This window comes from Octodon degus, unplaced genomic scaffold (genome assembly GCF_000260255.1).
Source record: "Octodon degus isolate 3935 unplaced genomic scaffold, OctDeg1.0 scaffold00067, whole genome shotgun sequence".
Taxonomy (NCBI): domain Eukaryota; kingdom Metazoa; phylum Chordata; class Mammalia; order Rodentia; family Octodontidae; genus Octodon; species Octodon degus.
The window spans coordinates 11,022,880-11,044,046 of record NW_004524643.1 but is presented as its reverse complement, the minus strand read 5'-3'; the positions used below and the strand labels follow the sequence as shown (position 1 = coordinate 11,044,046).

Below are 21,167 nucleotides of genomic sequence, written 5' to 3'. Positions count from 1 at the left end.
AATCCAAGGCTGTGCAGCGGAAAGGCCTGAGCTCTTTCCACTGTGCTGCAGGGCCTTTCAGAGGACTCAGCAAGTTCTGCTGTCACAGCTGAGGAGGACTCAGTCCTGGTGGGTGGATGTCCCTGGGGACTCCCACCCAGCAGCTGGATGTAAGCGTGACTTCCCCCAGGTTAGGCAGAGGTTGGCATTTTGGGGCTGGGGACAGGTTAAGCCCTGGCCTTGATAGGAAAGAGCAGGAGCTGCCCTGCCACGTCCCTGGGGGCTGGGCCCCCCACGGGAGAGAGGGAGGTAACTGGCTGCTCAGCTGACCCCAGAGAGCCACCCTTAAGCTCACAGCAGATGTCCCATGAAACCTGAGCTTCAGGCTCCCCAAGCAGCCAACAGGGTCACTTCTCCCCTCACTTCCATAAAGGCCACGTATTTTTAGCCCACATAATTGGCCTGGGACAGAAGGCAGGACCCAGGAAATTGTCTGGGCCCTGAGCCACACAGCCTACAACTTCCTAGGCCACTAACAGGGAGGGCCATCCAGCATGGTCCCCCTGTGGCCTCCTGGTACCAAGAGCATGAGGACCCTATCTCTTGGAGTCATTGGAAAAGGGCAGTGGGAAGAGGGCAGAAAGAGTTCTTGAATGAGCGCATAGTGTGGATGACAAAGGTGGCAGGTGGGCACCTACCCAGCAGGCGGAAGAGTGTGCCCCTGCGAAATGCCTCCGTGTGCTCATACAGCCGCAAGGCCAGCACAGACCCCGACACGTAGAGGAAAAAGCCAGGCTTTGCCAGGGACTCCATGGCCACTAGGCCCTCCTGCCACATCCCCCGGTGCAGGGAGAAGGAGGCGCGGTGGTGGAAGGCCTCTCCGCCCTGCCACTTAGCCAGCTCCACAGACCCGTTGGCCGTGACATGCAGGAAGAAGTTAGGTCTGTCCGCTGCCTCCAGGGAAACCACGTCTGGGTCTGCATAGAGCCACATGGGTGAAGTCAGCACAGACAGCCACACAGCACCCAGTAACTCAAGATGAGGGCCCCAGTGGACAGTCTGCATCCTTCTCTGCCTGTGCCCTTCTGCCCACACCAGCTCTGTCTGGGGGACACGAAGGGTTACGGAAGCCTCTGCACATAGCCCGTCTCCCCTCTCACAACCCACTTCCACTCCTTCCTTCCCTGTTTCTTCTCCCGAGAACCCTCTATGTGCCTAGTATTATCCTAAATGCTTGTGAGTCAGCAATCAACAGAATAGACAGAAATGACTGCCCCAAGGACCTGCATGCCCCTGGATATGTGGGACAAGCTGCAGTTTGGTGACTTGCAGGTTTCAGTGTCCTCCCTTTAGTCCTGCTACTAGAATCCTAGAAGGTCAGAGCTGGTGGCTCCTAGTCCAACCTCCAGCTGATGAAAGAGTCCCAGAGAAAAAGTCTACCCAGAGACCTAGCCCCTAAGTCCTACTTCCTGGCCCTGGAATGCCAACCTAGGGCACCAAGGTGGCTGCCAGGTGGCCAATCTCCAATCTTCTGCACAGGGTCCTATAGACCCTCAGAGTCCCCAATCCACAGGCAGGCCACACAATGGCCCCATGTCTGAGTCCTGGGTCCCCACCCAGGCTGTGTTGTGGGCAAGGGATTAACATCGAGGCTGTGATAAGAGGCAGGCAATGAGGGATGTGCGGGAGGCCTGGCTCCAGCCTGGAGCAGCTGCACCCCTCCCCTGCCCCCTGTGTCCCCTACCCCTCCCTCGGCTGCAAGAAGATGAGCAGTAACCAGAGGAAGGGTTCATGACTGATGGTGGAATAATGGCTCTTTGTAAGTGGCTTACTAGGCAACAAAGCCTGTTCCTGCCTGCCGCTGAAGTCCCTCAGGACCAGGAGTGAGTCTGTTCTCACCACTCACTCAACATAGAAGTCAGCATAGTTCTTGAAATTTTAGCTACAGCAATTAGGCAAGAGAAAAACAGGGATGCAAATAGGAAAGAAAGCCAGCCCAGTTATTCATGTTCAACATGATCCTATCCTTAGAAGACCCCACAGACTCGGAGCTGCAGCAGTGGAGCGGGATAGGACATCAACATGTAGCAAATTAATAGTTTTACCATGCACTGGAACAGCTGAGAAAGGAACTTCAAATAAAATAAAATACCTGGGGATCAGCTGTACCAAAAGGTGAAGGTCTCTACACTGAAAACTTCAGAACACTGAAGAAAACACCAGAAGGTGAAAGGATTCCCATGTTCATGGATTGGCGAATTATTACTGTCAAGATGGCCATATCATGAAAATGCAAGCCCACCAGAACATCAATGGCATTCTTTGCAGAACTAGAAAAACCAATCTTAAGGGGCTGGGGAGGTGGCTCAATGGAATAAGCACTTCCCTAGCAAGCGCAAGGATCTGAGTTCAATCCCGGGTTTCACAAAAAAAAAAAAAAAAAAAAAAAAAACTTAAAATTTACATAAAAATAGAGAGGACTCAGGACAGCTGAAGCAATCTGAACAGAAAGAGCAAGGCTATAGGCTCATGATATCTGACTTTGAATCATACTAGCAAAAACAGTACAACACTGGCACAAAAATAGGCACATAGACAAATGGGACAGAAGAGAGGACACAGAAACAAACCCACACAGCCACAGTCATCTGATTCTGGGCAAAGGAGTCAAAAATATATGTTGGCAAGGAGCCTTTTAAACAAGTGGTGCTGGGCTGGCCAAATAGCTCAGTGGATTAAAGCCCCTGCAAGCAGGCACAGGGGCTGGGGGTTCGGTCCTGGTCCCTACTGTGCTGGCCGTGCCCTCGGGGCATGCTGAGATGGCAATTGAGACTGGGCGTGGTGGCACACGCCTGTAATCCCAGCTCTTGGGAGGCTGTAAACAGGCGGATCACTATGAGTCTGATCTAGTAGTGAGACCCTGAACACCCTGTAGACCTTTCCCTAAAATACAAAAAAAAATCTACCTGCCAGGCTGGGGAGATAGCTCAGTGGCATAAGCACCTGCCTGGCAAGCGTCAGGTCCTGAGTTTCATCCCCAGTACCTCCCCCCAAAAAATAAAACAAGTGGTTCTGGGAAAACTGAATATAGCATTGTAGAAGATTGAAATGAGGTAACTATCTGTCACTCTGTACAAAAATCAATTCAAAATGGATCAAAGTCCTACGTACAAGACCCCAAAGGCCAAAAGAGAACATACGGGAACCACTGGAGCCACACGCACAGCCAAGGACTTCCTGAGCAGGATACCAATAGCACAGCACCCACAAGTGGGGTTACATTACATTTAAAAGCTTCTGCACAGCAAAGGAAGCAACTAACAAAGAGATGACATACAGGATGAGGGAAAATGTTTACCAGCTGAACTTTCGACAGAGGGTTAATATCTAGAATATATAATGAAAACAATGGGGGCCGGGGAGATAGCTCAGTAGAATTAGCGCTTCCCTGGCAAGCACAAGATCCTGAGTTCAATCCCCGGTACCACAAAAGAACACAAAAAACTTAGCATGCATGCGCACGCACACACACACACACACACACACACACAACACACATACACACACATGTGCGCACACACAAATAGCCCAGTCAACACAAGGGTAAATGAACTGAACAGACAGTTCTCAAAAGAAGTGCAAATGGCCAATGACTCTATGAAAAAAAAAAACTGTTCAACATATCTAACCACCAGAGAAATGTGAATCAAAGCTAGTTTGACGTTCCATTTCACCCCAGTCAGAATGGCTCTCATCAAGAATATAAAAATAAAGCTGGGTATGGTGGCACATGCCTGCAGTCCCAGCACTTGGGAGGCTGAGGCAAGAGGATTACTGTGAGTTCAAGGGCAGCCTGAACTACATAGCAAGACCCTGTCTCAAAAACAAACAAAAAACAAAAACAAACAAACAAAAAAGCAGAAAAAAGGAATTAAAAAATAAAGCAACCTGCCATCTCATGCAACCTACTATATAACCCTTTGGTTTGCATCCACAATAGCAGGGAGATGGAACAGCCTGGGGCCCCTCAGCGGAAGCGCAGATAAAGAAAACGTGGCATGTTTACATAATGGAGCTCTACTCAGCTATAAGGAAGAATGGAATTCTGTCATTGGAGGAAAGTGGATGGGTCAGGAGAACTTATGCAGAGCAAAATAGAACAGCTGGAAAGACGAACATCATATGGCCTCCCTAATGTGCAGGATCTAAAAGATGACAAGAAAGTAAAAGACAGAGTATTACTAAACAATAAGAAGGGGCTAAAAAGAAAGGGAAGGGGATAAAGGGCAGGTAATGGGGATGTGGATATGAACAAAGTGTATTACATGCACTGAACGCCCCCCCCCCCAATGTAAAACTAGGGTGAGGACGGGGCCCAGGAATGGACCGGGGCTAGGGGTCAAAGCGCACTATGTGCATGTGCGAATCTGCTGAAATGAAACCCAGAAATCTACATAACATTAAAAAAATTGAAAAAATTCCTGCAGGAACCCATGAAGTGGAGCAGTCATTCATTCAGCCACAGATGCCTACTGTGTGCCAGGCACTGTCCTAAGGGACCTAGGAAGGAACAGAGGAGTCTTTGCCCTCACAGAGGACAGAGTGAACAGACAACTCTGAGGCCCGGACAGTGACCTGCTGACAGTGGCCGAGGGGGCAGGCCCGAGGCTTGGCAGACAAAGGCCAGAGCCCAGGATCTGAAACACTGCACAGTGGGTCCAGGTGGCAGGCGGGAGCCAGCCCAAGCAGCCCCACGGGCTGTGTGACCTCAGGCAAGTCACCCCTCTCTGAACCTTGGCTTTGAGTTTGCCCAGACCACAGATTCTCAGCCGTTTTCCTCAAGTGCTCCTCACCAAGGAAGGGCTGAACCCAGACATTAGGTGCAGGAGCTTGTTACAACCTAGAACACTCCAGGGACTTTTACCTCCCCTCCCCTCACACGTGTTTCTTTTTAACCCCACCACTCCACAGCAGCATGGCATAGTGGTCCAGAAAACAGACTCTGGAGCCCAAAGGCTGGCTCCTCCTGGGGCTAAGGAGGTAAATCCCTAACTTCTCTGGCCTCTGCTCCTTCACATATAAACTGCAAATACAGCAACCAGTCCTTACTTCCTGTACCACTGGTGTTGCCCAAGTGGGGACCTCAGTTGCACCGAGGCTGGCAGGAGCCGCTGTGTCCCCCCAACCCTTTACAGTCTTTCCAAGCCCTCTGGGTACCCCAGGATGTCTTGACTCCAAGCTTAGATTCCCAATTCCTTGCCCCTTGGGGAAACTACTTGTTCAAGAAGCCACCTCCGCCTCCCCAGGTCTGAGCCAGGGCTCTTCTCAGTGCCCCTTAGCCAGGGCAGTCTCCCCGTGGGACTGTGTCCCTCACGCCTGATCTCCTGTGCCTGGCTGTGTGGCTGATATGAAAACACGGTTCAGTGAAAGACAGGAAGGTGAGGAGAAAGGCTGGGGGGAGGACAAGGAAGAAAGAGGAGAGAATGAAGGGCATCAAGGGAAGGGGAGGAAGATGAGGAGGAGGAAGAGAAGGAGGAGGAGTCACCACCCTGGGCTTTTCTGGACCATAGATTGCATAAATTGAGGCGTGAAGGTCTATCAGGAGTTTGGCCTCCTAGTATTTTTTGGAAAGTACTTTTTTTTATCACACAGGCTAAGTTTGACCTAAAGCCCAGCCTAAAGCAAGAAAGAGCAGCTGTGGAGCCCCACCACTCCAGCCCCTCACTGGTTCATGGCTCCTGTGCCCTCTCCTCCTCCAGCCCCTGCCTCCCCCAACAAGGGCCTGACTCGGGTGGGGTGCTCACCGTGGGCCGCAGCCTTGTGCAGAGCAGCTGTCAGCAGGAAACTCACAATGTCCCCTGGCGCCACCTCCTCGGTCTTTACCAGGACTATGTCATCGCCCACTGCCTTCATGGCCACCAGGGCGCCGCCAGCTGCCACGCTGGACAGCCGGTAGGGGCCCCTACCTAGCACTAGAGAGAAGAGCCCGGTCAGAGCCCCATCTCCCGCCCCTCCTTCCCATGGCTGTGAGAGATGGAAAGAGAAAAGACCCGGGGCAGTGAGGAGCTGGGAAGGCTTCCTGTCTAGGCCTCAGAGACTTGATGTTTGGGAAGGAAGCGACACAACTCCAGGCTGTCAGAGGAGCACCTGAGTAGTGCGGGATGAAGCCAGCTTGGAGGACATGAGCTCCAAAGGTAGAGTCTCAGGGCCCATCAACTCCTAGTGCATGGCCATTGCAGCCACTGCTCCTTCAGAGCACCTGTGGGAGATGCACCCTGGCCTCGCCCGGCCCATGGCCTGTGTGAGGCAGGCAGGCGGGCGGAGGCTCTGACTGAAAGTTCTTGCTTAGCTGCTCATTCCTAGAGTGTATCACTTTCATATTTGGGAGGGTCCTGGGGTGGTGGGTGTGAGCTGGAGTGGGGCGTGGGCTTCCCCAGGACAGCCTTGCTGCCTCTGCCCATCCCCTTCCAGCACACTTCAGGGGACTCACCCTGGCTCCCTTGACCCTTAGGACAGAATCCTATCTTGAGCACCAGGCCTCTTTGCCCCTGCCCCCTGCCCCCCACTGGCCCCCTTCTCCCTGGCTTTGCCCCACTGAACTTCTCTCGCTCTTCCTTGAAGGAGCCAAGCTGTGTCCTGGCAGCGTCCTCGTCATGCTGTTTCACCCCCTCAGAGCAGTCCTCCCTGCTTTGTGCCTGACAAACGCCTACTCGGCCTTTGGGGACGGGGACTAGCTGAAATGTCACCTCCTTGGTGTGTTCTCCCTGCGCCCTCCCCATCTCACACACAAGCATGGTCCTTCCTCCTCTGCACTCCAACAGCCTTTGGAGAAGCCACACGTTGGTCAGCGCTCTATGATGAGGCTCTGAATTGGGGGTTCATGCCTGTCTGCCCCATTAGCTCTGAGGCAGGCAGTAAACAGTGAACAACACTCAGGAAAATGAATGAATGAATGAATGAATGAATGAATGAATGAATGAATGAATGAATGAATGTTTGCTGATTTCCCTGGTGTAAATACTCCTGGCAGTGGTTCGTTTCAAACTACCAAGTGAATGTGGAGTCAGGGACACACATGGTGTAGGCCAACTCCAGCACACCGCTGTGACAGGACCCAATTACCACCAACATTCCAGCACCCTACAAGGGCCCAGGCTACAGAAAATGTTGATGGAGGAACAGAGCAAGAAATGGGTGAGTGGGTGGGTGGGTGGGTGGGCGGAAGATGCTAGAAACAGCTTGTCCTTTGCCAGTTACTGCTACCCAAAATGCCACAGAAGAGAGAAAACTCTGCTCAGACTTGCTGAAATGTCTTGCCTGATGTCAGGGTGACCTTGCCTGTCCCAGAAATGGCAGTTCTCCCCCATACAGAAGCATACTTCAGGAGTTAAAGGTCTGGTGCCATCAGGGACCCTGAGGGGCTACCATTTTAGCTGGACCATCTCTGCACTGTCGTGCTGCGTCCCGGTCCAGGCTTCCCCTTGCAAACTCCCTAACTGGTGTTTTTGTTTCTATTCCGTTGCCTCCATCCCACCGGCCATACTGTCATTAGGCAGGCATTTCTCAAAGCAAAGTCAGATACTTAAAGCTGAGGGCAAGGCCTTGGGCTATACCCACGTGGGCTCCAGCATCTCTAGTACCCAGGTGGGAGGGGAGCATCGGGGACTGGGAAGCCAAGGACAAGCAGCCTTAAGGATGGCTGAGCAGCCAACTCTGCCAAGACCTGACCTTGACCCAAATGGATGAATTCAATGTTAAAAACTATCCCAGGCAAGCTCTCCCACCTTCTGTTGCCCACTCAACTCAGTGAAAAATTGACTAAGTCGCTCTAACACTAGAAACTACTCTTCTTTGAGCCCTTAGTAATGATTTGTATTTTCACCCTTATTAATAATCTAGATGTTAAAGCATATCTAACTACCCAGTGACCTTGGCTATATTTGAAGATGAATCTGACAGGCTGCATGTTCTGCCCTAGCCTTCCTCAAAGAGCAACTTGTGTTTGTTTTTACCAACTTTCATCTTTGGGGAACCCAAGAAGACCACTTGGGGGTCCAGTGAGCTCACAAGAGCCTGTGGAGCTGGCATCTTGGTATAAACGGGGCTTTTACCTCCTGGCGAAGCTGCAATCTCTGGGTGAAAACAGTCTCTGACTCCAGGTGGGGGTGCAGGTGTACTGAGTACAGAGTCCTGGGACATCCCTGGGCCCTGCACTGTCAGGGCTGTCTGCATGATGGGTCCCCGTGTCACAGCTCTCCCGGGCACAGAACCTCTAACTGGCTGAGGCTGATATGGCACAAAGGTAGGGCTAGCAGCACCCCAGCCCCTGAGGATCACATGGGGGCGAGGGCCTTACCTTTGTTGAAGAAATCGCAGTCATATGCTGAAAGAGAACAGAGAACAGACTTTTTAGGAGCCAGCACAGAGCCTGGAACAAGTGGACAGAGCCAGGGAGGCCAGCATCCCAGCCTCCCTCCGTCCCCAAAAGCTGGACCTGTCTTGCCTCTCAGACTCCAAGATTCAAAGATGGTCTTCCCAGAGCCTGGGATGGGAAGGGGACCAGGCCTCTCTCTGCAGTGTCCCTAGTTCAGCAGAGATGCTGCCACCAGAGGGGACAAGCTCCAACAAGCATGGGCTCAGCGCGCCCCCTTGTGGCAAAGTCTGGAACCACAGCTTACTCTCCTGGGACCTTAGCTGTGGATTCCCAGGCGCATAGAGGTGAGTCGGGGACCCTGTGAAGACTCTGAAGCTCAAGAGCAAAGCCGTGAGAAGCCAGCCAGAGCTGGGGTAAAGGTTGAGGAGGACCTGCTTCACTCATAATCACAGTCTGAAGAGAGCCTTCGACTCCACTCCATGCCTCAATTTCTTGATCACTTAGCACTATACTCTTAGCACTATACTCTCGTAAGAACGCTAGGAGTCGGGAGTCTACCTGCCCAGCATTTGTGGATGAAATGATTGAATTAAAAACTAGAGTACAGCCAGATCTCAAGTTTCAGGCATGTACCTGGAAATGGGCAGTGACCCAGGACAGTCATTAAAAGCCAGCTCTTAGGGTCAGACCACAGTTCAAATTCTTCCCTCTTCCATGGAACCACTACTAGCACCTGTGTGGACTCCTGGGTGAGACAGAGTACTCACTTCCAGTACAAAATTTAAAGGGGGTGCCAAAATCTCAGTAGTTAAGATTGCAAAAGTGGTCACAGTAAAAATGGAGTCATTTGTGTTAACCCCTAGCAGCAAGAATTCAGTAGTAAATAGGACCATCAAGCTAGCTCAGCAAGGGTACTGGGGAGATAGCTCAGTAGAACGACAAGGTCCTGAGTTCAATCCCAAGTACTGAAAGAAAACAAACAAAAAACAAAAAAAAAAAAAACATGTGAACCAGTGTTTATAGCAGCATAACTTATAATAGCTAAATTATGTGTGATGATTCTACTGGGCTATAAAGAAAGAAAACTTTAAAACATTTGTAGAAAAATGAATCCCCCTTGAAAACAAATGTTAAGTGAAATAAATCACATTAGCCTAAGTTAAAAAAAAAAAAAAAAAAAAGATAGCTCAGCAGGGGCCGGGGAAATGGCTCAGTGGAATAAGCACTTCCCTGACAAGTGCAAAGGCCTGAGTTCAATCCCCGGTTCCACAAAAAAAAAAAAAAAAGATAGCTCAGCAGACAAAGCACCTGCTTAGGCAGGCACAGGGCCCTGGGTTCGATCCCCCACACCACATGCCATGCAGGCCCCACTCCAGGGTGCGCTGAGCCGGCCACTGAGACCAGGCGTGGTGGCACATGCTTGTAGTGTCAGCACTGGGGAGGCTGAAGACAGGAGGCTCACTCTGAATACAGGGGAAGGAAAGGCTGTCACACATGTACACCTGCTAATAAGATCCAGGCATAAAAGATTCTCCAGAGCTACAACACTGCACAAAGAATACTGCTACAAGGACACCTGTCCTACAGTTGTCTATTCAGCTTTGGACTGTACCATCCTTGTTGACACTTGAACATCTCTGATTTCAGTTCTAAGCCAATGATTATTATTTCAAAATACCTCATATTGTTCTCCTTACTTTGCTTTTAAAAATGTCCCTTGCCTTAGTCTTTTTGAAGACATTCATAGCTTACTGTGGCTGGTAGGTTCTCATTCCTGTGCTCTGCTGTCCCCAAATTAACTTATTAGTTCTGGAGGATACTTCCTTATGTGTGTTTAGAGTGACTGTGAAGTATTGCTTTAGTGCAATGTTTTTCACATATCAAAATTAACAACGATCCCTGATAACATAGCAAAAGGTTAAAGACTGGATCACACAGCAGTGTTCCATGGAACCACGGCAGAACATAAAGCAAAAGGGAAAATAAATAATGTTGAGCCTCTGGGGTCTCATTCATCTAGGATATTTTTGAAACATTTTTAATTTTTTGAAAATATTATAGCCACATGTCACTGAAAAAACCCTGAGTTTTCTGGTGGTCCGTTAGTCTCACACCCCATGGGAGCCCCTCATTGTAGGGCAGGTTATTAAATGATGCCCGTGGGCCTGACTCCTGCATGGCTGGGTCCCTCTCCTTCTGGAAGTTCAGTTGTCTAAGAAGTAGAGGAAGAGGGGACCAGCTGGGGACAGGGCGTGTGTGGCCAAGGTGGGGTGCCAGAACAAATAGCAGAGGAAAGGAAGACCAAAGGCAGCTTCTCCCATCTTCTTCCTGGGGGCCCCTTGTTGGAGCCCTCAGGGCCAGCATGCACTAGAACAACAGCTGAACCCCCATGATAATGTAGACTACGATGCCAAGCACTGCACGTGCACAGACCGCTTAACTCTCCCTACGCCCTGCTGGCAGGCTGGCTGCCTTCACCCCCACTACAGACAGGGCGTCCAGCGTGCAGGAAGCTGCCCAGGGCATCCTGGTTGGTGAAGAACGTGGGTCTTCCCCACTGTGCACCACAGTGGGGGCGCTGCCAGGGAAAGTCCACTATGCTTGAGAACAAGCACTGAGTGATCAACGATCAACTGACTAACAACTCAGCCTTCCATCTATTTTATTTCATCCTTTCAATATTAATTTTTCCATTTTTAATACATATTAATTATATTTAACACATTAATACTTTATATTAATGGCACTTTACCTCATTTTGTAATTTTTTAAATATATCATTAAACCACAAAAATGCACGCAATATATGTACGTGAGCCTCTGTGTGTGCTCTAAATATTTTCACATCTACTGGATGCAGTGGTGCATGCCTGTGAGTCCCAGAGCTCTGGGAGGCTGAGGCAGGAAGCTCACAAGTTTGAGCGTGGTCCGGGCAACTTAGCAACTTAAGGAGACCTTATCTCAAAGTAAAAAAAAAAAAAAACGGGCTGGGGATATAGCTCAGTGCAAAGGTCCTCGTTATGCTCCCAGTACTTCAAGTGTATTTATTCATTTACTTGGTGGGCTGCTTAATCAACAGCATTAGCAGATCACCACTGTTCAGTGAAAGGGTAACCGCTGCTTCTTTTTTATAATTAATTAATTAATTAATTAGGTAAGGGTCTCTACACAGTTCAGACTCACAGTGATCCTCCTGTCTCAGCTGCCCCAGAGCTAGGATTACGGGCATGCTCCACGTGCCCCATCTCAGTGGCTGGCATGGCACTCAAGGGTTCCTGGGCCAGTACAGCATGTGGTACTGGGGGTGGAACTCAGGTCCTCGTGCTTGCCAGGCAGGCACTTAGACCCCTGAGCTATCTCCCCAGCCCCGTAACCGCTGCCTCTTATGGGCCTTCACAGCATGGTGGCAGAGGGCTTTTATGTTCATGACCTGCTTGATCCTCTCAACAGACCACACAGGTGGGTCAGATCCTATTTTTCAGAGGAGAAAATTGAACCCCAGCAAAGCTGATAACTTGTCCCAAGTCACACAGCACACAAATGGCAGCTCTGGGCCTGCACCTCTATAGCAAAGTGGTCCAGAGCACAGGTTTGCACCACACTATCTGGGGGTGGACCTGGCTCTGCCATGAACCTGGGTGACCTCAAAAGTATTCATTCATTAACCTCTCTGGGCTGCAGGTTCCCCCAAGTGCACCTATTTCAAAGGGCTGGTGAGCAACCCCCATGGAACTGGGGGTACCTGGCATACTGAGTACTCAAGAAATATCCTCCTCACCCACCCTGCCCTCTGGGGTGACAGGTGTGGGACACTCACGGCAGAGGTGGGGGGTCCGCCAGTCAATGGCCACGCCGTGCTGGCAGCACTGGTGGGCGTAGGCAGACACGCTGGCGCAGAAGCACTCACAGTCACCGCCCCGGCTGCACCCACACGTGTCTGTCAGGCAGTTGGAGTAAAACCAAGTGACGTCAACCTGGGGGAGGTCAGAGGTCAGAGGTCAGCTCATGAAGGTCAGCCCTGCAACTTTCTGGCTACTGGCCACATGGTGAGAAAGGCGGCCAGCTGGGGCAAAGCTAGCGCCAAAAGGTGTAGGCAGACATGCATTAGGGACCTAGGCTTTCTCCTCCCTGAGCCCAGGGCAGAGCAGGCAAGGGGCAGGGCTGCATGAGAGGCGGGTGTGTTTGCTGGGCTGAGACAGGCACAGAAGGCGCCGAACCTGCGCCCAGTCCTCTGAGGACAGAGGCAGACGGCAGCATGCACCCTGGGGGTGAATAAGGTCATCTCGGCTCCCCTCCCTGGAGCTGAGGTGTCTCTTCCAAGGCATGGGAGGCTCTGAGAACAGAAGGGGTCCCGAGAGAGTGGGAAGGGGCCCAAGAGGAGCTGAGCTGGGAGTCCACTCACCACGGGGTGACAGGCCTCAAACACCTCGCCCAGCAGGATGCCACACTCCTTCTTGGCGAATGGTTCCCGGAGAGGATTAAGGATACATGTGTCCCGGGCATCGAGGGTATCTGGGCACTGAAGGGCAGACATGGGACCACTGACTCCACCCCCCCAGACGCCTGCTTCCTGGGGTGGATGCCCTTGTGTAAGGGGGGGCCCACAACCTGCTTCAAGCCAGAAGAACACAGCAAAGCGGTGGCGCAGACACGGTTATGTGTGTGTATGATGACCTGGATATGTTATGTAAGACCGCAAAGCCCATCTTCCCGGAATTGCTCCCTTGCTGGCTACGAGAAAGCAAGCAGCGGGTGGGGAGCCCACGAGGCCTGAAGTGTGGGAGGCTTCAGGTCCGACGGTGGCCTCTGACTACCAGCGAAGCACAAAGCTGGGTCTTCAGTCCTCCAGCTGCCCGGAGCTGAGTGCCACCACAGCCACAGGAGGAAGCAGGGAAGCAATTCCTTCCCCAGTGAGCCCTCCAGGGGAGATCCCATCCTGCCTGTCACCTGGATGCAGCCTGTGAGTGAGTCACCAAATGATGCGCCCTGATTCCTGACCCAAATAAACTGAGGTGAGTCTAATCATCTTGTCACACAGCAGCAGAAAGCTAGTACTCATTTCCCTGATGTCTGCTGAACCTCTTCCCTCAGGTCTACGTTTCCATTGGAGCACCCCAGATTGTGCCTAAAGATGTGACAAAGAAATATGGGGCTGGGCTGGGGGGCGGCAATGACAAAGGGGTGAGTTAGGACAGGAACATCTCTGCACACCTCAGGATTGGGTTGAGCGCCTGGCCATGCCCGCCTGCTCCACCTACCCCATCTATACAGACTCATCTCCATCTACTCCTCAGCAGAGAATTAGGTCATCAGTTAGAAAAGCAAATAGGTAGCACTCATATCACCACTCTCCATTGCCACACCCATGACAGACAGAAGTAATAGATCACAGTCCTCTTTCCTGTTAAATGTGACACAAGGCTAAGCTATGTCTCAGTGCAACTCCCCAGGCAGCCTCTTGTGACTGCTCAGATTTGTCCCAGGAAGTGAAATCTATGTACCATTCCTCTGCTGGCACAGTCCCCTCAGCTCTCAGAAAACCAACCACATAGGAGACAGGATCTACTCAAGGTCCCCCATCAAGTTAGTGGATGATCCAAGACAAGAACCCAGGTCTCTGGCTCAATTTGGTGCTCTCTCCCTCCATAGTTCACAGCTTGGCAGCCCTTAGTGGGAGTCTCCCAGCCTCAGGGATGCCCCTTCCATTGCTGCTTTTGCCTGTTTTCCTCCCTCTCAGAGTCCTTCTTTCTGATGCATTCATCCATCCAAACATGGCCTTCCCATTAACCCCAGCCCTAGTCCCACCTCTGTCAGGAAGGATCTCCAAGGATCCTGTCAACCCATGTCCATGACTCCTCTCTGCCATACACAGTGCCAGGCACCAGAGGCATGGGGTAGCTGAGATAGTCATGCTTTGGTGAGCTTTGCCTTCCCCACAAGGTGGTCCTCTCTCCTAGGATGGAGACTTTGGACCCTTCCATGTCCTCCCCAGTGCTCCAAGGGCTCGGCCAAGTCTTTGGGTCGCAAGACAGAGTCTAGCGCTAGGGATGCTGGTCAGGGTTGGGAGAACGTCCTCAGGAGCAGCGTCACACTGATGTCCCTCTTCCCCGACCTGAGAGCCAGTGCCCATCCGAATGAGAGGTGCAGTGAGCCTGGGGAGGCTTCACCTGGGAAAGCTTTACCTCAACTGCAGCCCAACTGCTGCCGAACTCCTGAGGGTTGGTTAACTCTAGGTTCTCTGGGGTCCGCATTTCATTGATGGTTTTTAGGTCAAAGTTCCCACAGAGGCCTGCCAGCTGGCCCTGAAAGAGAGAACACCGGGTCAGTGCAGAGGTGCCCGGGGTGAGCATGGGCAGGGGGTCACCACAAGCCTATGCCTACCATGGCCCCAGAAGCAACTTCTGGGTCCTGCACTTTGAAGCGGGATGAGGCAATGTCGAGGAGAAGGGCCCAGAGTAGGGTGGGTGGATAGGACAGAGGCAGGCTCTTCATGGCCCCTTGGAGAGGACACCCAAGGACACCCAGCAGCTTGGCTCATGCCCTGCTCATGTGACTACCTGCCACTGAGGCCCAGCTTGCACATGCACTGTGGTCCTCTGGTCCCACAGGAGGGTGATGTGCTCCCGGGGGAAATGCACCAACGTGAAGAACCCTGCTCGCCATGTGTGCACCTCCTGCTTCTCGTCCAAGAAGCTCTCGGGACTCTAGAGGGACAGGTGGTCAGTGCTGAGGCCTGAGTGTCCCCAATACCTGGGTCCACCACAGAGCTCTGCCCAAGTCCTTGATGTCACCAGTGATTCTGCCTCCTTTGTGCAGTGACATCAGTTTCTTTGTTCCCGATCCCGGAAAAGAAATTGAGCCTAAGCCCCTGATGTGGTGGCACCACCCCAGACCCGCGGTGACCTATACGTTGTCCACACAGCCCTCACTAGCACTGGGCCTTACGGGGTTTCCCGAGCCATTGTCAAAGATGATGAGCGAGTTCCCAACGTTGATGGAAATAAATTTCCTGCAGATGATGCCAGAGCCGTAGCAGTTTACATTCTCCACAATCACAGAGAAGCTGAAATCCGATGTGCTCTGAGGAGAAGAAAAGCCAATCCAGTCACACCAGGGAGGGATGAGAGCTTGCTGACAGCACAGGGGGGGAGGGACACGGACTCTGATGTGGTCTTCAATCTACTTCTTACCGGGGGAATTGGGACAACTCACTCAAATTCTCTGGTAGGTCGTCTAGTATGATGTTAAGCATGAAGCTTAACTCTCCCAAAAGTGTACAATTAATGGCAAGTAATTGATGTAATAGAGGTGCTTAGTGTCGACAGGGACACTCACGGCCTTACCTATACTCTTCATGTAAACCTCTCCTGAAAGGCTTTTTTGCCTGCACTGAACAACACTTCAAAAGATGTAATTCTTTGGACAGCAGTTCCACTTCTAAAAGTCTAGTGATACATCCGGACAACTAGCTGCTTCAATATTTAAATACTGGTAACCACCTGAATGCCCATCCTTGGGATAGAATAAAGCACACTAGCGCATTTTAGTTCTATAGAACATGCTATTCAGCTGTTAAAAAGAATACAACTGACAATGCCTGAGGTATACTTTCAAATGAAAAAAAGTAAATTGCAGAGCTCTGTTCATGTAGTGTGTATGCACACAGGGTGTATATGCATGTGTATTCATATTGTGCATGTGTGTGTGCATGTGAATGCATGTGTGTGTGTGATGGAAAATGGTCTTGCAGCATTTATCCCTGTTAGGAGAAATCATGCATCAGGGATACAAACAGAAGAGATGTAAAGTGGAATATATGTTTTTTAAATTAATTAATTAATTAATTAATTTAATGTATTTTAGTACAGGGTCTACAGGGTCTCATTACACCGATCAGACTTGTAGCGATCCTCCTGTTTTCAGCCTCCCAAGCACTGGGATTACAGGCGCACACCGCTATGCCCAGTCTCAATTGTCATCTCAGCACGTCCCAGGGATGGGGCTGGCAGGGCATGCCGGGGATCCAACCCTGGTTCCTGTGTCTGCCCAAGCAGGCACTTTAGTCCACTGAGCTATCTGGTTGGCCCTGGGAATATATGTTTTTAATATACTCTTCTATGTTGTTTAAATTTTAATGACAAGCATGCAATACTTTTGAAATTCTAAAAAGTAAGAGGAATTCATGTTGGGGAGTTATAAGAACTATGAGAAAGTCCCCAGTACAATGCCCATCCCACAGACAGAAGCCTTGCTAAAAGGTTTCATCGTTGTTGTTATTGTTCTTATATGGGGAGATGCGCAGGCCTTAGCAAAAGCAAATTGCCCATGTATCCAGCACTGTCTCATCTGTACAGTGGGTGCCCTTCTCTCCTTGGGGGGGATCATGCTTTCACTGTGCCACCCACTGCCAACCCTCTTCTTCTGGGTCAACCAAGGACTTTGAGATGTGACTCCACAGTAGTACTAACTCTCCAGCTGCTGTAGTCTAGCTGGTGACCTTGAGCAAGTTCCTGAACTTCCCAAGTTGTTTATCTGTAACCCAACCTTGTAGGTTACTGTGAGATTAAGTGAAAGGATCCACAGATATGGCTCAGTAGGCCATTTGGTATTTATCATAATAAAAACTCAAAAACTTTGAACTCTTTCTCCTATAGACAGCCAAAGAGCAAATGCTCAGACCCAACAGGGCAAGGTTATCGTGATGGCTGAACAGGCAGTGGGGTTCCCTCCAGTCCTGGCAGCCACACCTCCTCCCACCCCATCATGCAGCAAACTAGAGCACAGCATAGAGGTACATGAATAGGTCCTTGGGCCCAGCTGCTGTGGGTGCCCTTGGGGCCAGCTGGGCTGACACACCCGGGAACTCACCTTGACCAGGTGTACTTTGCAGGCCCCCACGAAGTCGAATGGGAGCCCGTCAAAGGTGCGGTAATGCCGGTCGCCATAGGCAGTGCAGGTGGAGGCGCAGGGGTGCAGGGTGCACTGGAACAGGCCCTGCTGGCAAACACTGGAACACATGCGGCCCCCTCGCAGGCTGCACCCCACTTCATACCCAAACACCCGTGACAGAGCTATTGCCTGCTGAATGCACCCTGTGTACCCTTGGGCGAGGGGTCAATAGACATCATCAACCCCCAACAGAAACAAGGAGAATGTGACTGTGACCCCCACCTTATACAGAAGACATGGGACTCACAGAGGTTAAGGACACCCAGCCAATAAGTAACAGAGAGGAGATCTAAGCTAGGTCTTCACAACTCCAAAGTCTATATTCTTATCACTACATTTCTTCATCCAATAAACATTGCAATACCCCAGGCATTCCTTATTCCAGAAGTTGCAGATATATTAGTGAACTACACAGCAAAATAAACAAAAACATACATAATATCCTCTGCCCTTTCTGGAAGATGAAAGATACACACTGAAAAATGTTCAAATATTTAGTATGAGTAAGTAATAGAATGTGTTGAAAGGTAGAGCATGCTCTCAGGGAGCAGGATGAAGGAACTGGGAATGGGCTACAATGGTCAATAGGGCAGTTAGAGGACAGGTGAGCAGAGGCCTACAGGAAGAGGGAGTGCTAATGATATGGACATCAGAAGAGCATTCTGGGAAGATGCCTTGGGGACCAGTCATATCAAGTAAAATCTTACCCATGTTATCCCCCAGTCTCCTAAAAGAGACAGGATACTCATCCTGGGGCCAGGTAGCATTTCCTGACAACCTACTCCTTTGAGAGCTCCAGATTCTAAAGTACTCCCAGTAGTCACTGGCCCTGGCTCCAGACTCCATCAACCACCAAGTAAGCTGTAGACCTGACTTCCAAGGTCAGTATGCTCACAGGAAAGGACCCAACAGAGTCTAGCTGTCCCGCTGCTTGTACGTGGGGGTGTAGGACTAGGGTCAGGTCCAGTGAAATAATAAAAGCAGGCCAACTTCTGGGCCCCAGAGCACCCTAGGCCAAGTCCAGGACAGCCAGCCCTAATCTCTCACCCCACATCCCTGGCAGCCAGGCTCTCCCTAAGCCATCAAAGTCACAGAACCTAGAAACACTTCAGTGCTTGCACAGGCTCCTTCTAAAAAGATTCTGGGCTTAGAAGGCCTGGGCTCTAATCCTCTAGAGGCACCCTGACAATCTGGGGGACTGCATTGGAGCAGAAGGGCTTGCTTTCTTGTGGCCCAGCTCCTTGTATGGGAAGAAATGCCATGGCCATCCTTTGAGCCACAGAAACAGGTTCAACCCCAGTGTGGGACAGGGACTGGGGTCCTGGCTCTGGCTAGCTGGGAGGATCACTAAGATGAAGCCTCTCAGAGATTTTCTGCTCTTAGGTCCAGTGCCAGGGGCTTCCTGATCCCATCAGGCCACGCCTGCCTGGTTCCTGCCTGGTTCCCACACTGGAACAGGGGCTGAGTTTGCTTGCCAACATCAGGGCACCGGTTTAGTATTTCCCACCTGCTCCCCAGTGCTTTCCCCATCAGAAGGCTGAGTTCCTGCTTAGCATCTACTCCTGCTGCTTGCCCCAGCTTCACCTCTAAGCAACCAGATCTGAGTCCATCTCCATGGAACCCTGTCTAGACTCAACTACTCCCACATATGTGTATATGCATTCCTGAACATAGTGTGCAAGTACACTGACATGCGCACAGAATTTTTTTTTTTTTGGCAGAACCAGGGATTGAACTCAGACCCTTGCACTTGCTAGGCAAGTGCTTATTCTACTGAGCCATCTCCCCAGCCCCAGTACACAGGCTTTTGTACACAAGCTTTTATGGCTTCATAGGCAAAATAAATGCATATATATATGTATAATATATATATATATATTATATATATATATATATATATATATATATATATATTCCCTCACACATGGACACACATATAATGCTTTGTACATACATGTCCACACATACTAATGTGTAGCCACATAAATATATATAACCATTTTTATATATACACAGAAATATCTAATTGCATATAGTCATGAACATATTCAGATGTATGAATATTTATCTTTTCAGCTATATCCAAATACATGCATGTTCATCTATGCAGTCTGTGCATTTTAGATTTGGGCCCACACTTGCATGTTAATTTACATATGCAAACACATTCTCATGCTTATGCAAGTGCACACATTCTTGGACATGTTCAACATGTCTAAACATAAATTTATGTACATTCACAAAAGTACCCCAAAATACTATTTTATATACATACACTTGTGTGTGGACATGAACCCTTACAAAACATACCAACATGCAACATAAATACAAATGCAGTAGAGTAGGAGTACTAGATTATACTCATGATGATGCACATCATACCAATTCCCTTCCTAGCAAAAAGCAAAGCCTGCTCAGAATCCTCACTTACCACGTATGGCAGGGAGATGTCACTTGGTCCCCAGGGAAGTACTCCTTCCCCTTCCAAGTGCACGGGCACTCCTCTGGCAGGAAACATGCATCCTCATGTCTGAGCAGGCTGTAGGGACACAGTAAGCAATGGATCAGGAGCTCCCCCCTTCCTAGACCTGCACTCTGGAGAAAATCGCGCAACACATGGATATGCTGGGGTGGGTCTCAGCAATGATCCTAGAAGAGGTGGACCAGGTACCACTCCTTTCCTGCTGTTTCCCAGGAAAATCATGGCAACTTGGTAAATGAAAAAGCCAGAGGCTATCCTAGCCCAGGTCAGAAGTCTCTGCCATTCATCAAGAAGCAAGGCTCATCTCTACCAGCACAGCCGCCCTGCTCAGGAAGATACTGGTTGCCATTTAGGCAGTAAGGTTAAACTAATAAGCAGACCATGGTTCTGGGCACTGGCCCTCCTATCTAGGTTGTCCATGGAACCCTCAGACCGCGGGTTCCAAAGCCACAGTGCTACTGCCTTCCAAGTCTGGTTTCCATGACATCTGATCCACTCCAGGCAGGAGCCAAGGACATCAAGGGCAATTTGTCAAAGTCATCAGGGCACAATTTCAGGCCACGTCCAGGCATTATGTGGGTACAATTTGGGGCAAGGTAAGACTACATACTTTGGCAGTAAGCAAATTTTAATTCAAGTCCAGGATCTGTATAGGACAAGCTGTTTAACCTTTGTATGTTATTTAAAAAAAAAAGTAAGTACATAGTTTTAAAAGGCAAAGAGAAAGACTGCAGAGAGACTCTTGTTAGATCCTCCCTGTATCCAGACTTTGGGAAGCACTTTTTGGACTACAGCGCAGAAAGATGAACTTAAGTAGAGATCAACGTGTCACTCAGCAGAAGAGACAAACTGGAACTGAGGGCTTCTCAGGTGGCTCCAGATCAGGATATAAAATAGGAGGGGTCTTCTTAGAGAAAGAGTTCAGGACTCTGCATAGCTGCTACCTTAAGACTTTGACCAAATGCTAAATGCACCAAAAGCAAGAAAAGATTTCTGAAGGTTTGGCATGAGAAAGCTATTGAGTAAGTGTGAGACTGATAGAGATTTCTGACACAGTGCAATTCTCAGAAATGTCAAGATTCTGTCTAAGACAGGAGTTCCCTTAATACCCCAGGCTTTGAGAATAACAGCACTATAAACAAACTAACAAATCTAAAACACGTGTCTTGAAAAGACAAAGCTGATGAAGCAGTAAATTAATTACCTACTGTATCAAAATTCAGCATTCAAAGTCAATACAATGCAGCATACAACAATGTTCATAATGTCCAGCATCTAGTAAAACTTTTCCACATCCAAGAAAAAACAGAAAAGTCTGACCAATGACTAAGAGACAAATCAGCCAATATAGGGTCCTGAGTTCAATCCCCAGTAACACACAGA

General features: G+C 49.9%; 1 protein-coding gene across 1 annotated transcript in view; it reads right to left on the bottom strand.

Moving 5' to 3' along the window:
- Nucleotides 1-21,167, bottom strand: part of Otog (otogelin) — an 84,826-nt gene that overhangs the window by 33,774 nt on the left and 29,885 nt on the right. Inside the window, exons 24-33 of the mRNA XM_004634954.2 lie at nt 19,734-19,841; nt 17,222-17,360; nt 15,299-15,433; nt 14,911-15,057; nt 14,536-14,655; nt 12,756-12,872; nt 12,171-12,327; nt 8,336-8,362; nt 5,784-5,951; nt 678-956 (exon numbers count right to left, since the gene is read on the bottom strand). Of these exons, the coding sequence (XP_004635011.2) occupies nt 678-956; nt 5,784-5,951; nt 8,336-8,362; nt 12,171-12,327; nt 12,756-12,872; nt 14,536-14,655; nt 14,911-15,057; nt 15,299-15,433; nt 17,222-17,360; nt 19,734-19,841 (1,397 nt within the window). The remainder of the gene's footprint in view (nt 1-677; nt 957-5,783; nt 5,952-8,335; nt 8,363-12,170; nt 12,328-12,755; nt 12,873-14,535; nt 14,656-14,910; nt 15,058-15,298; nt 15,434-17,221; nt 17,361-19,733; nt 19,842-21,167) is intronic.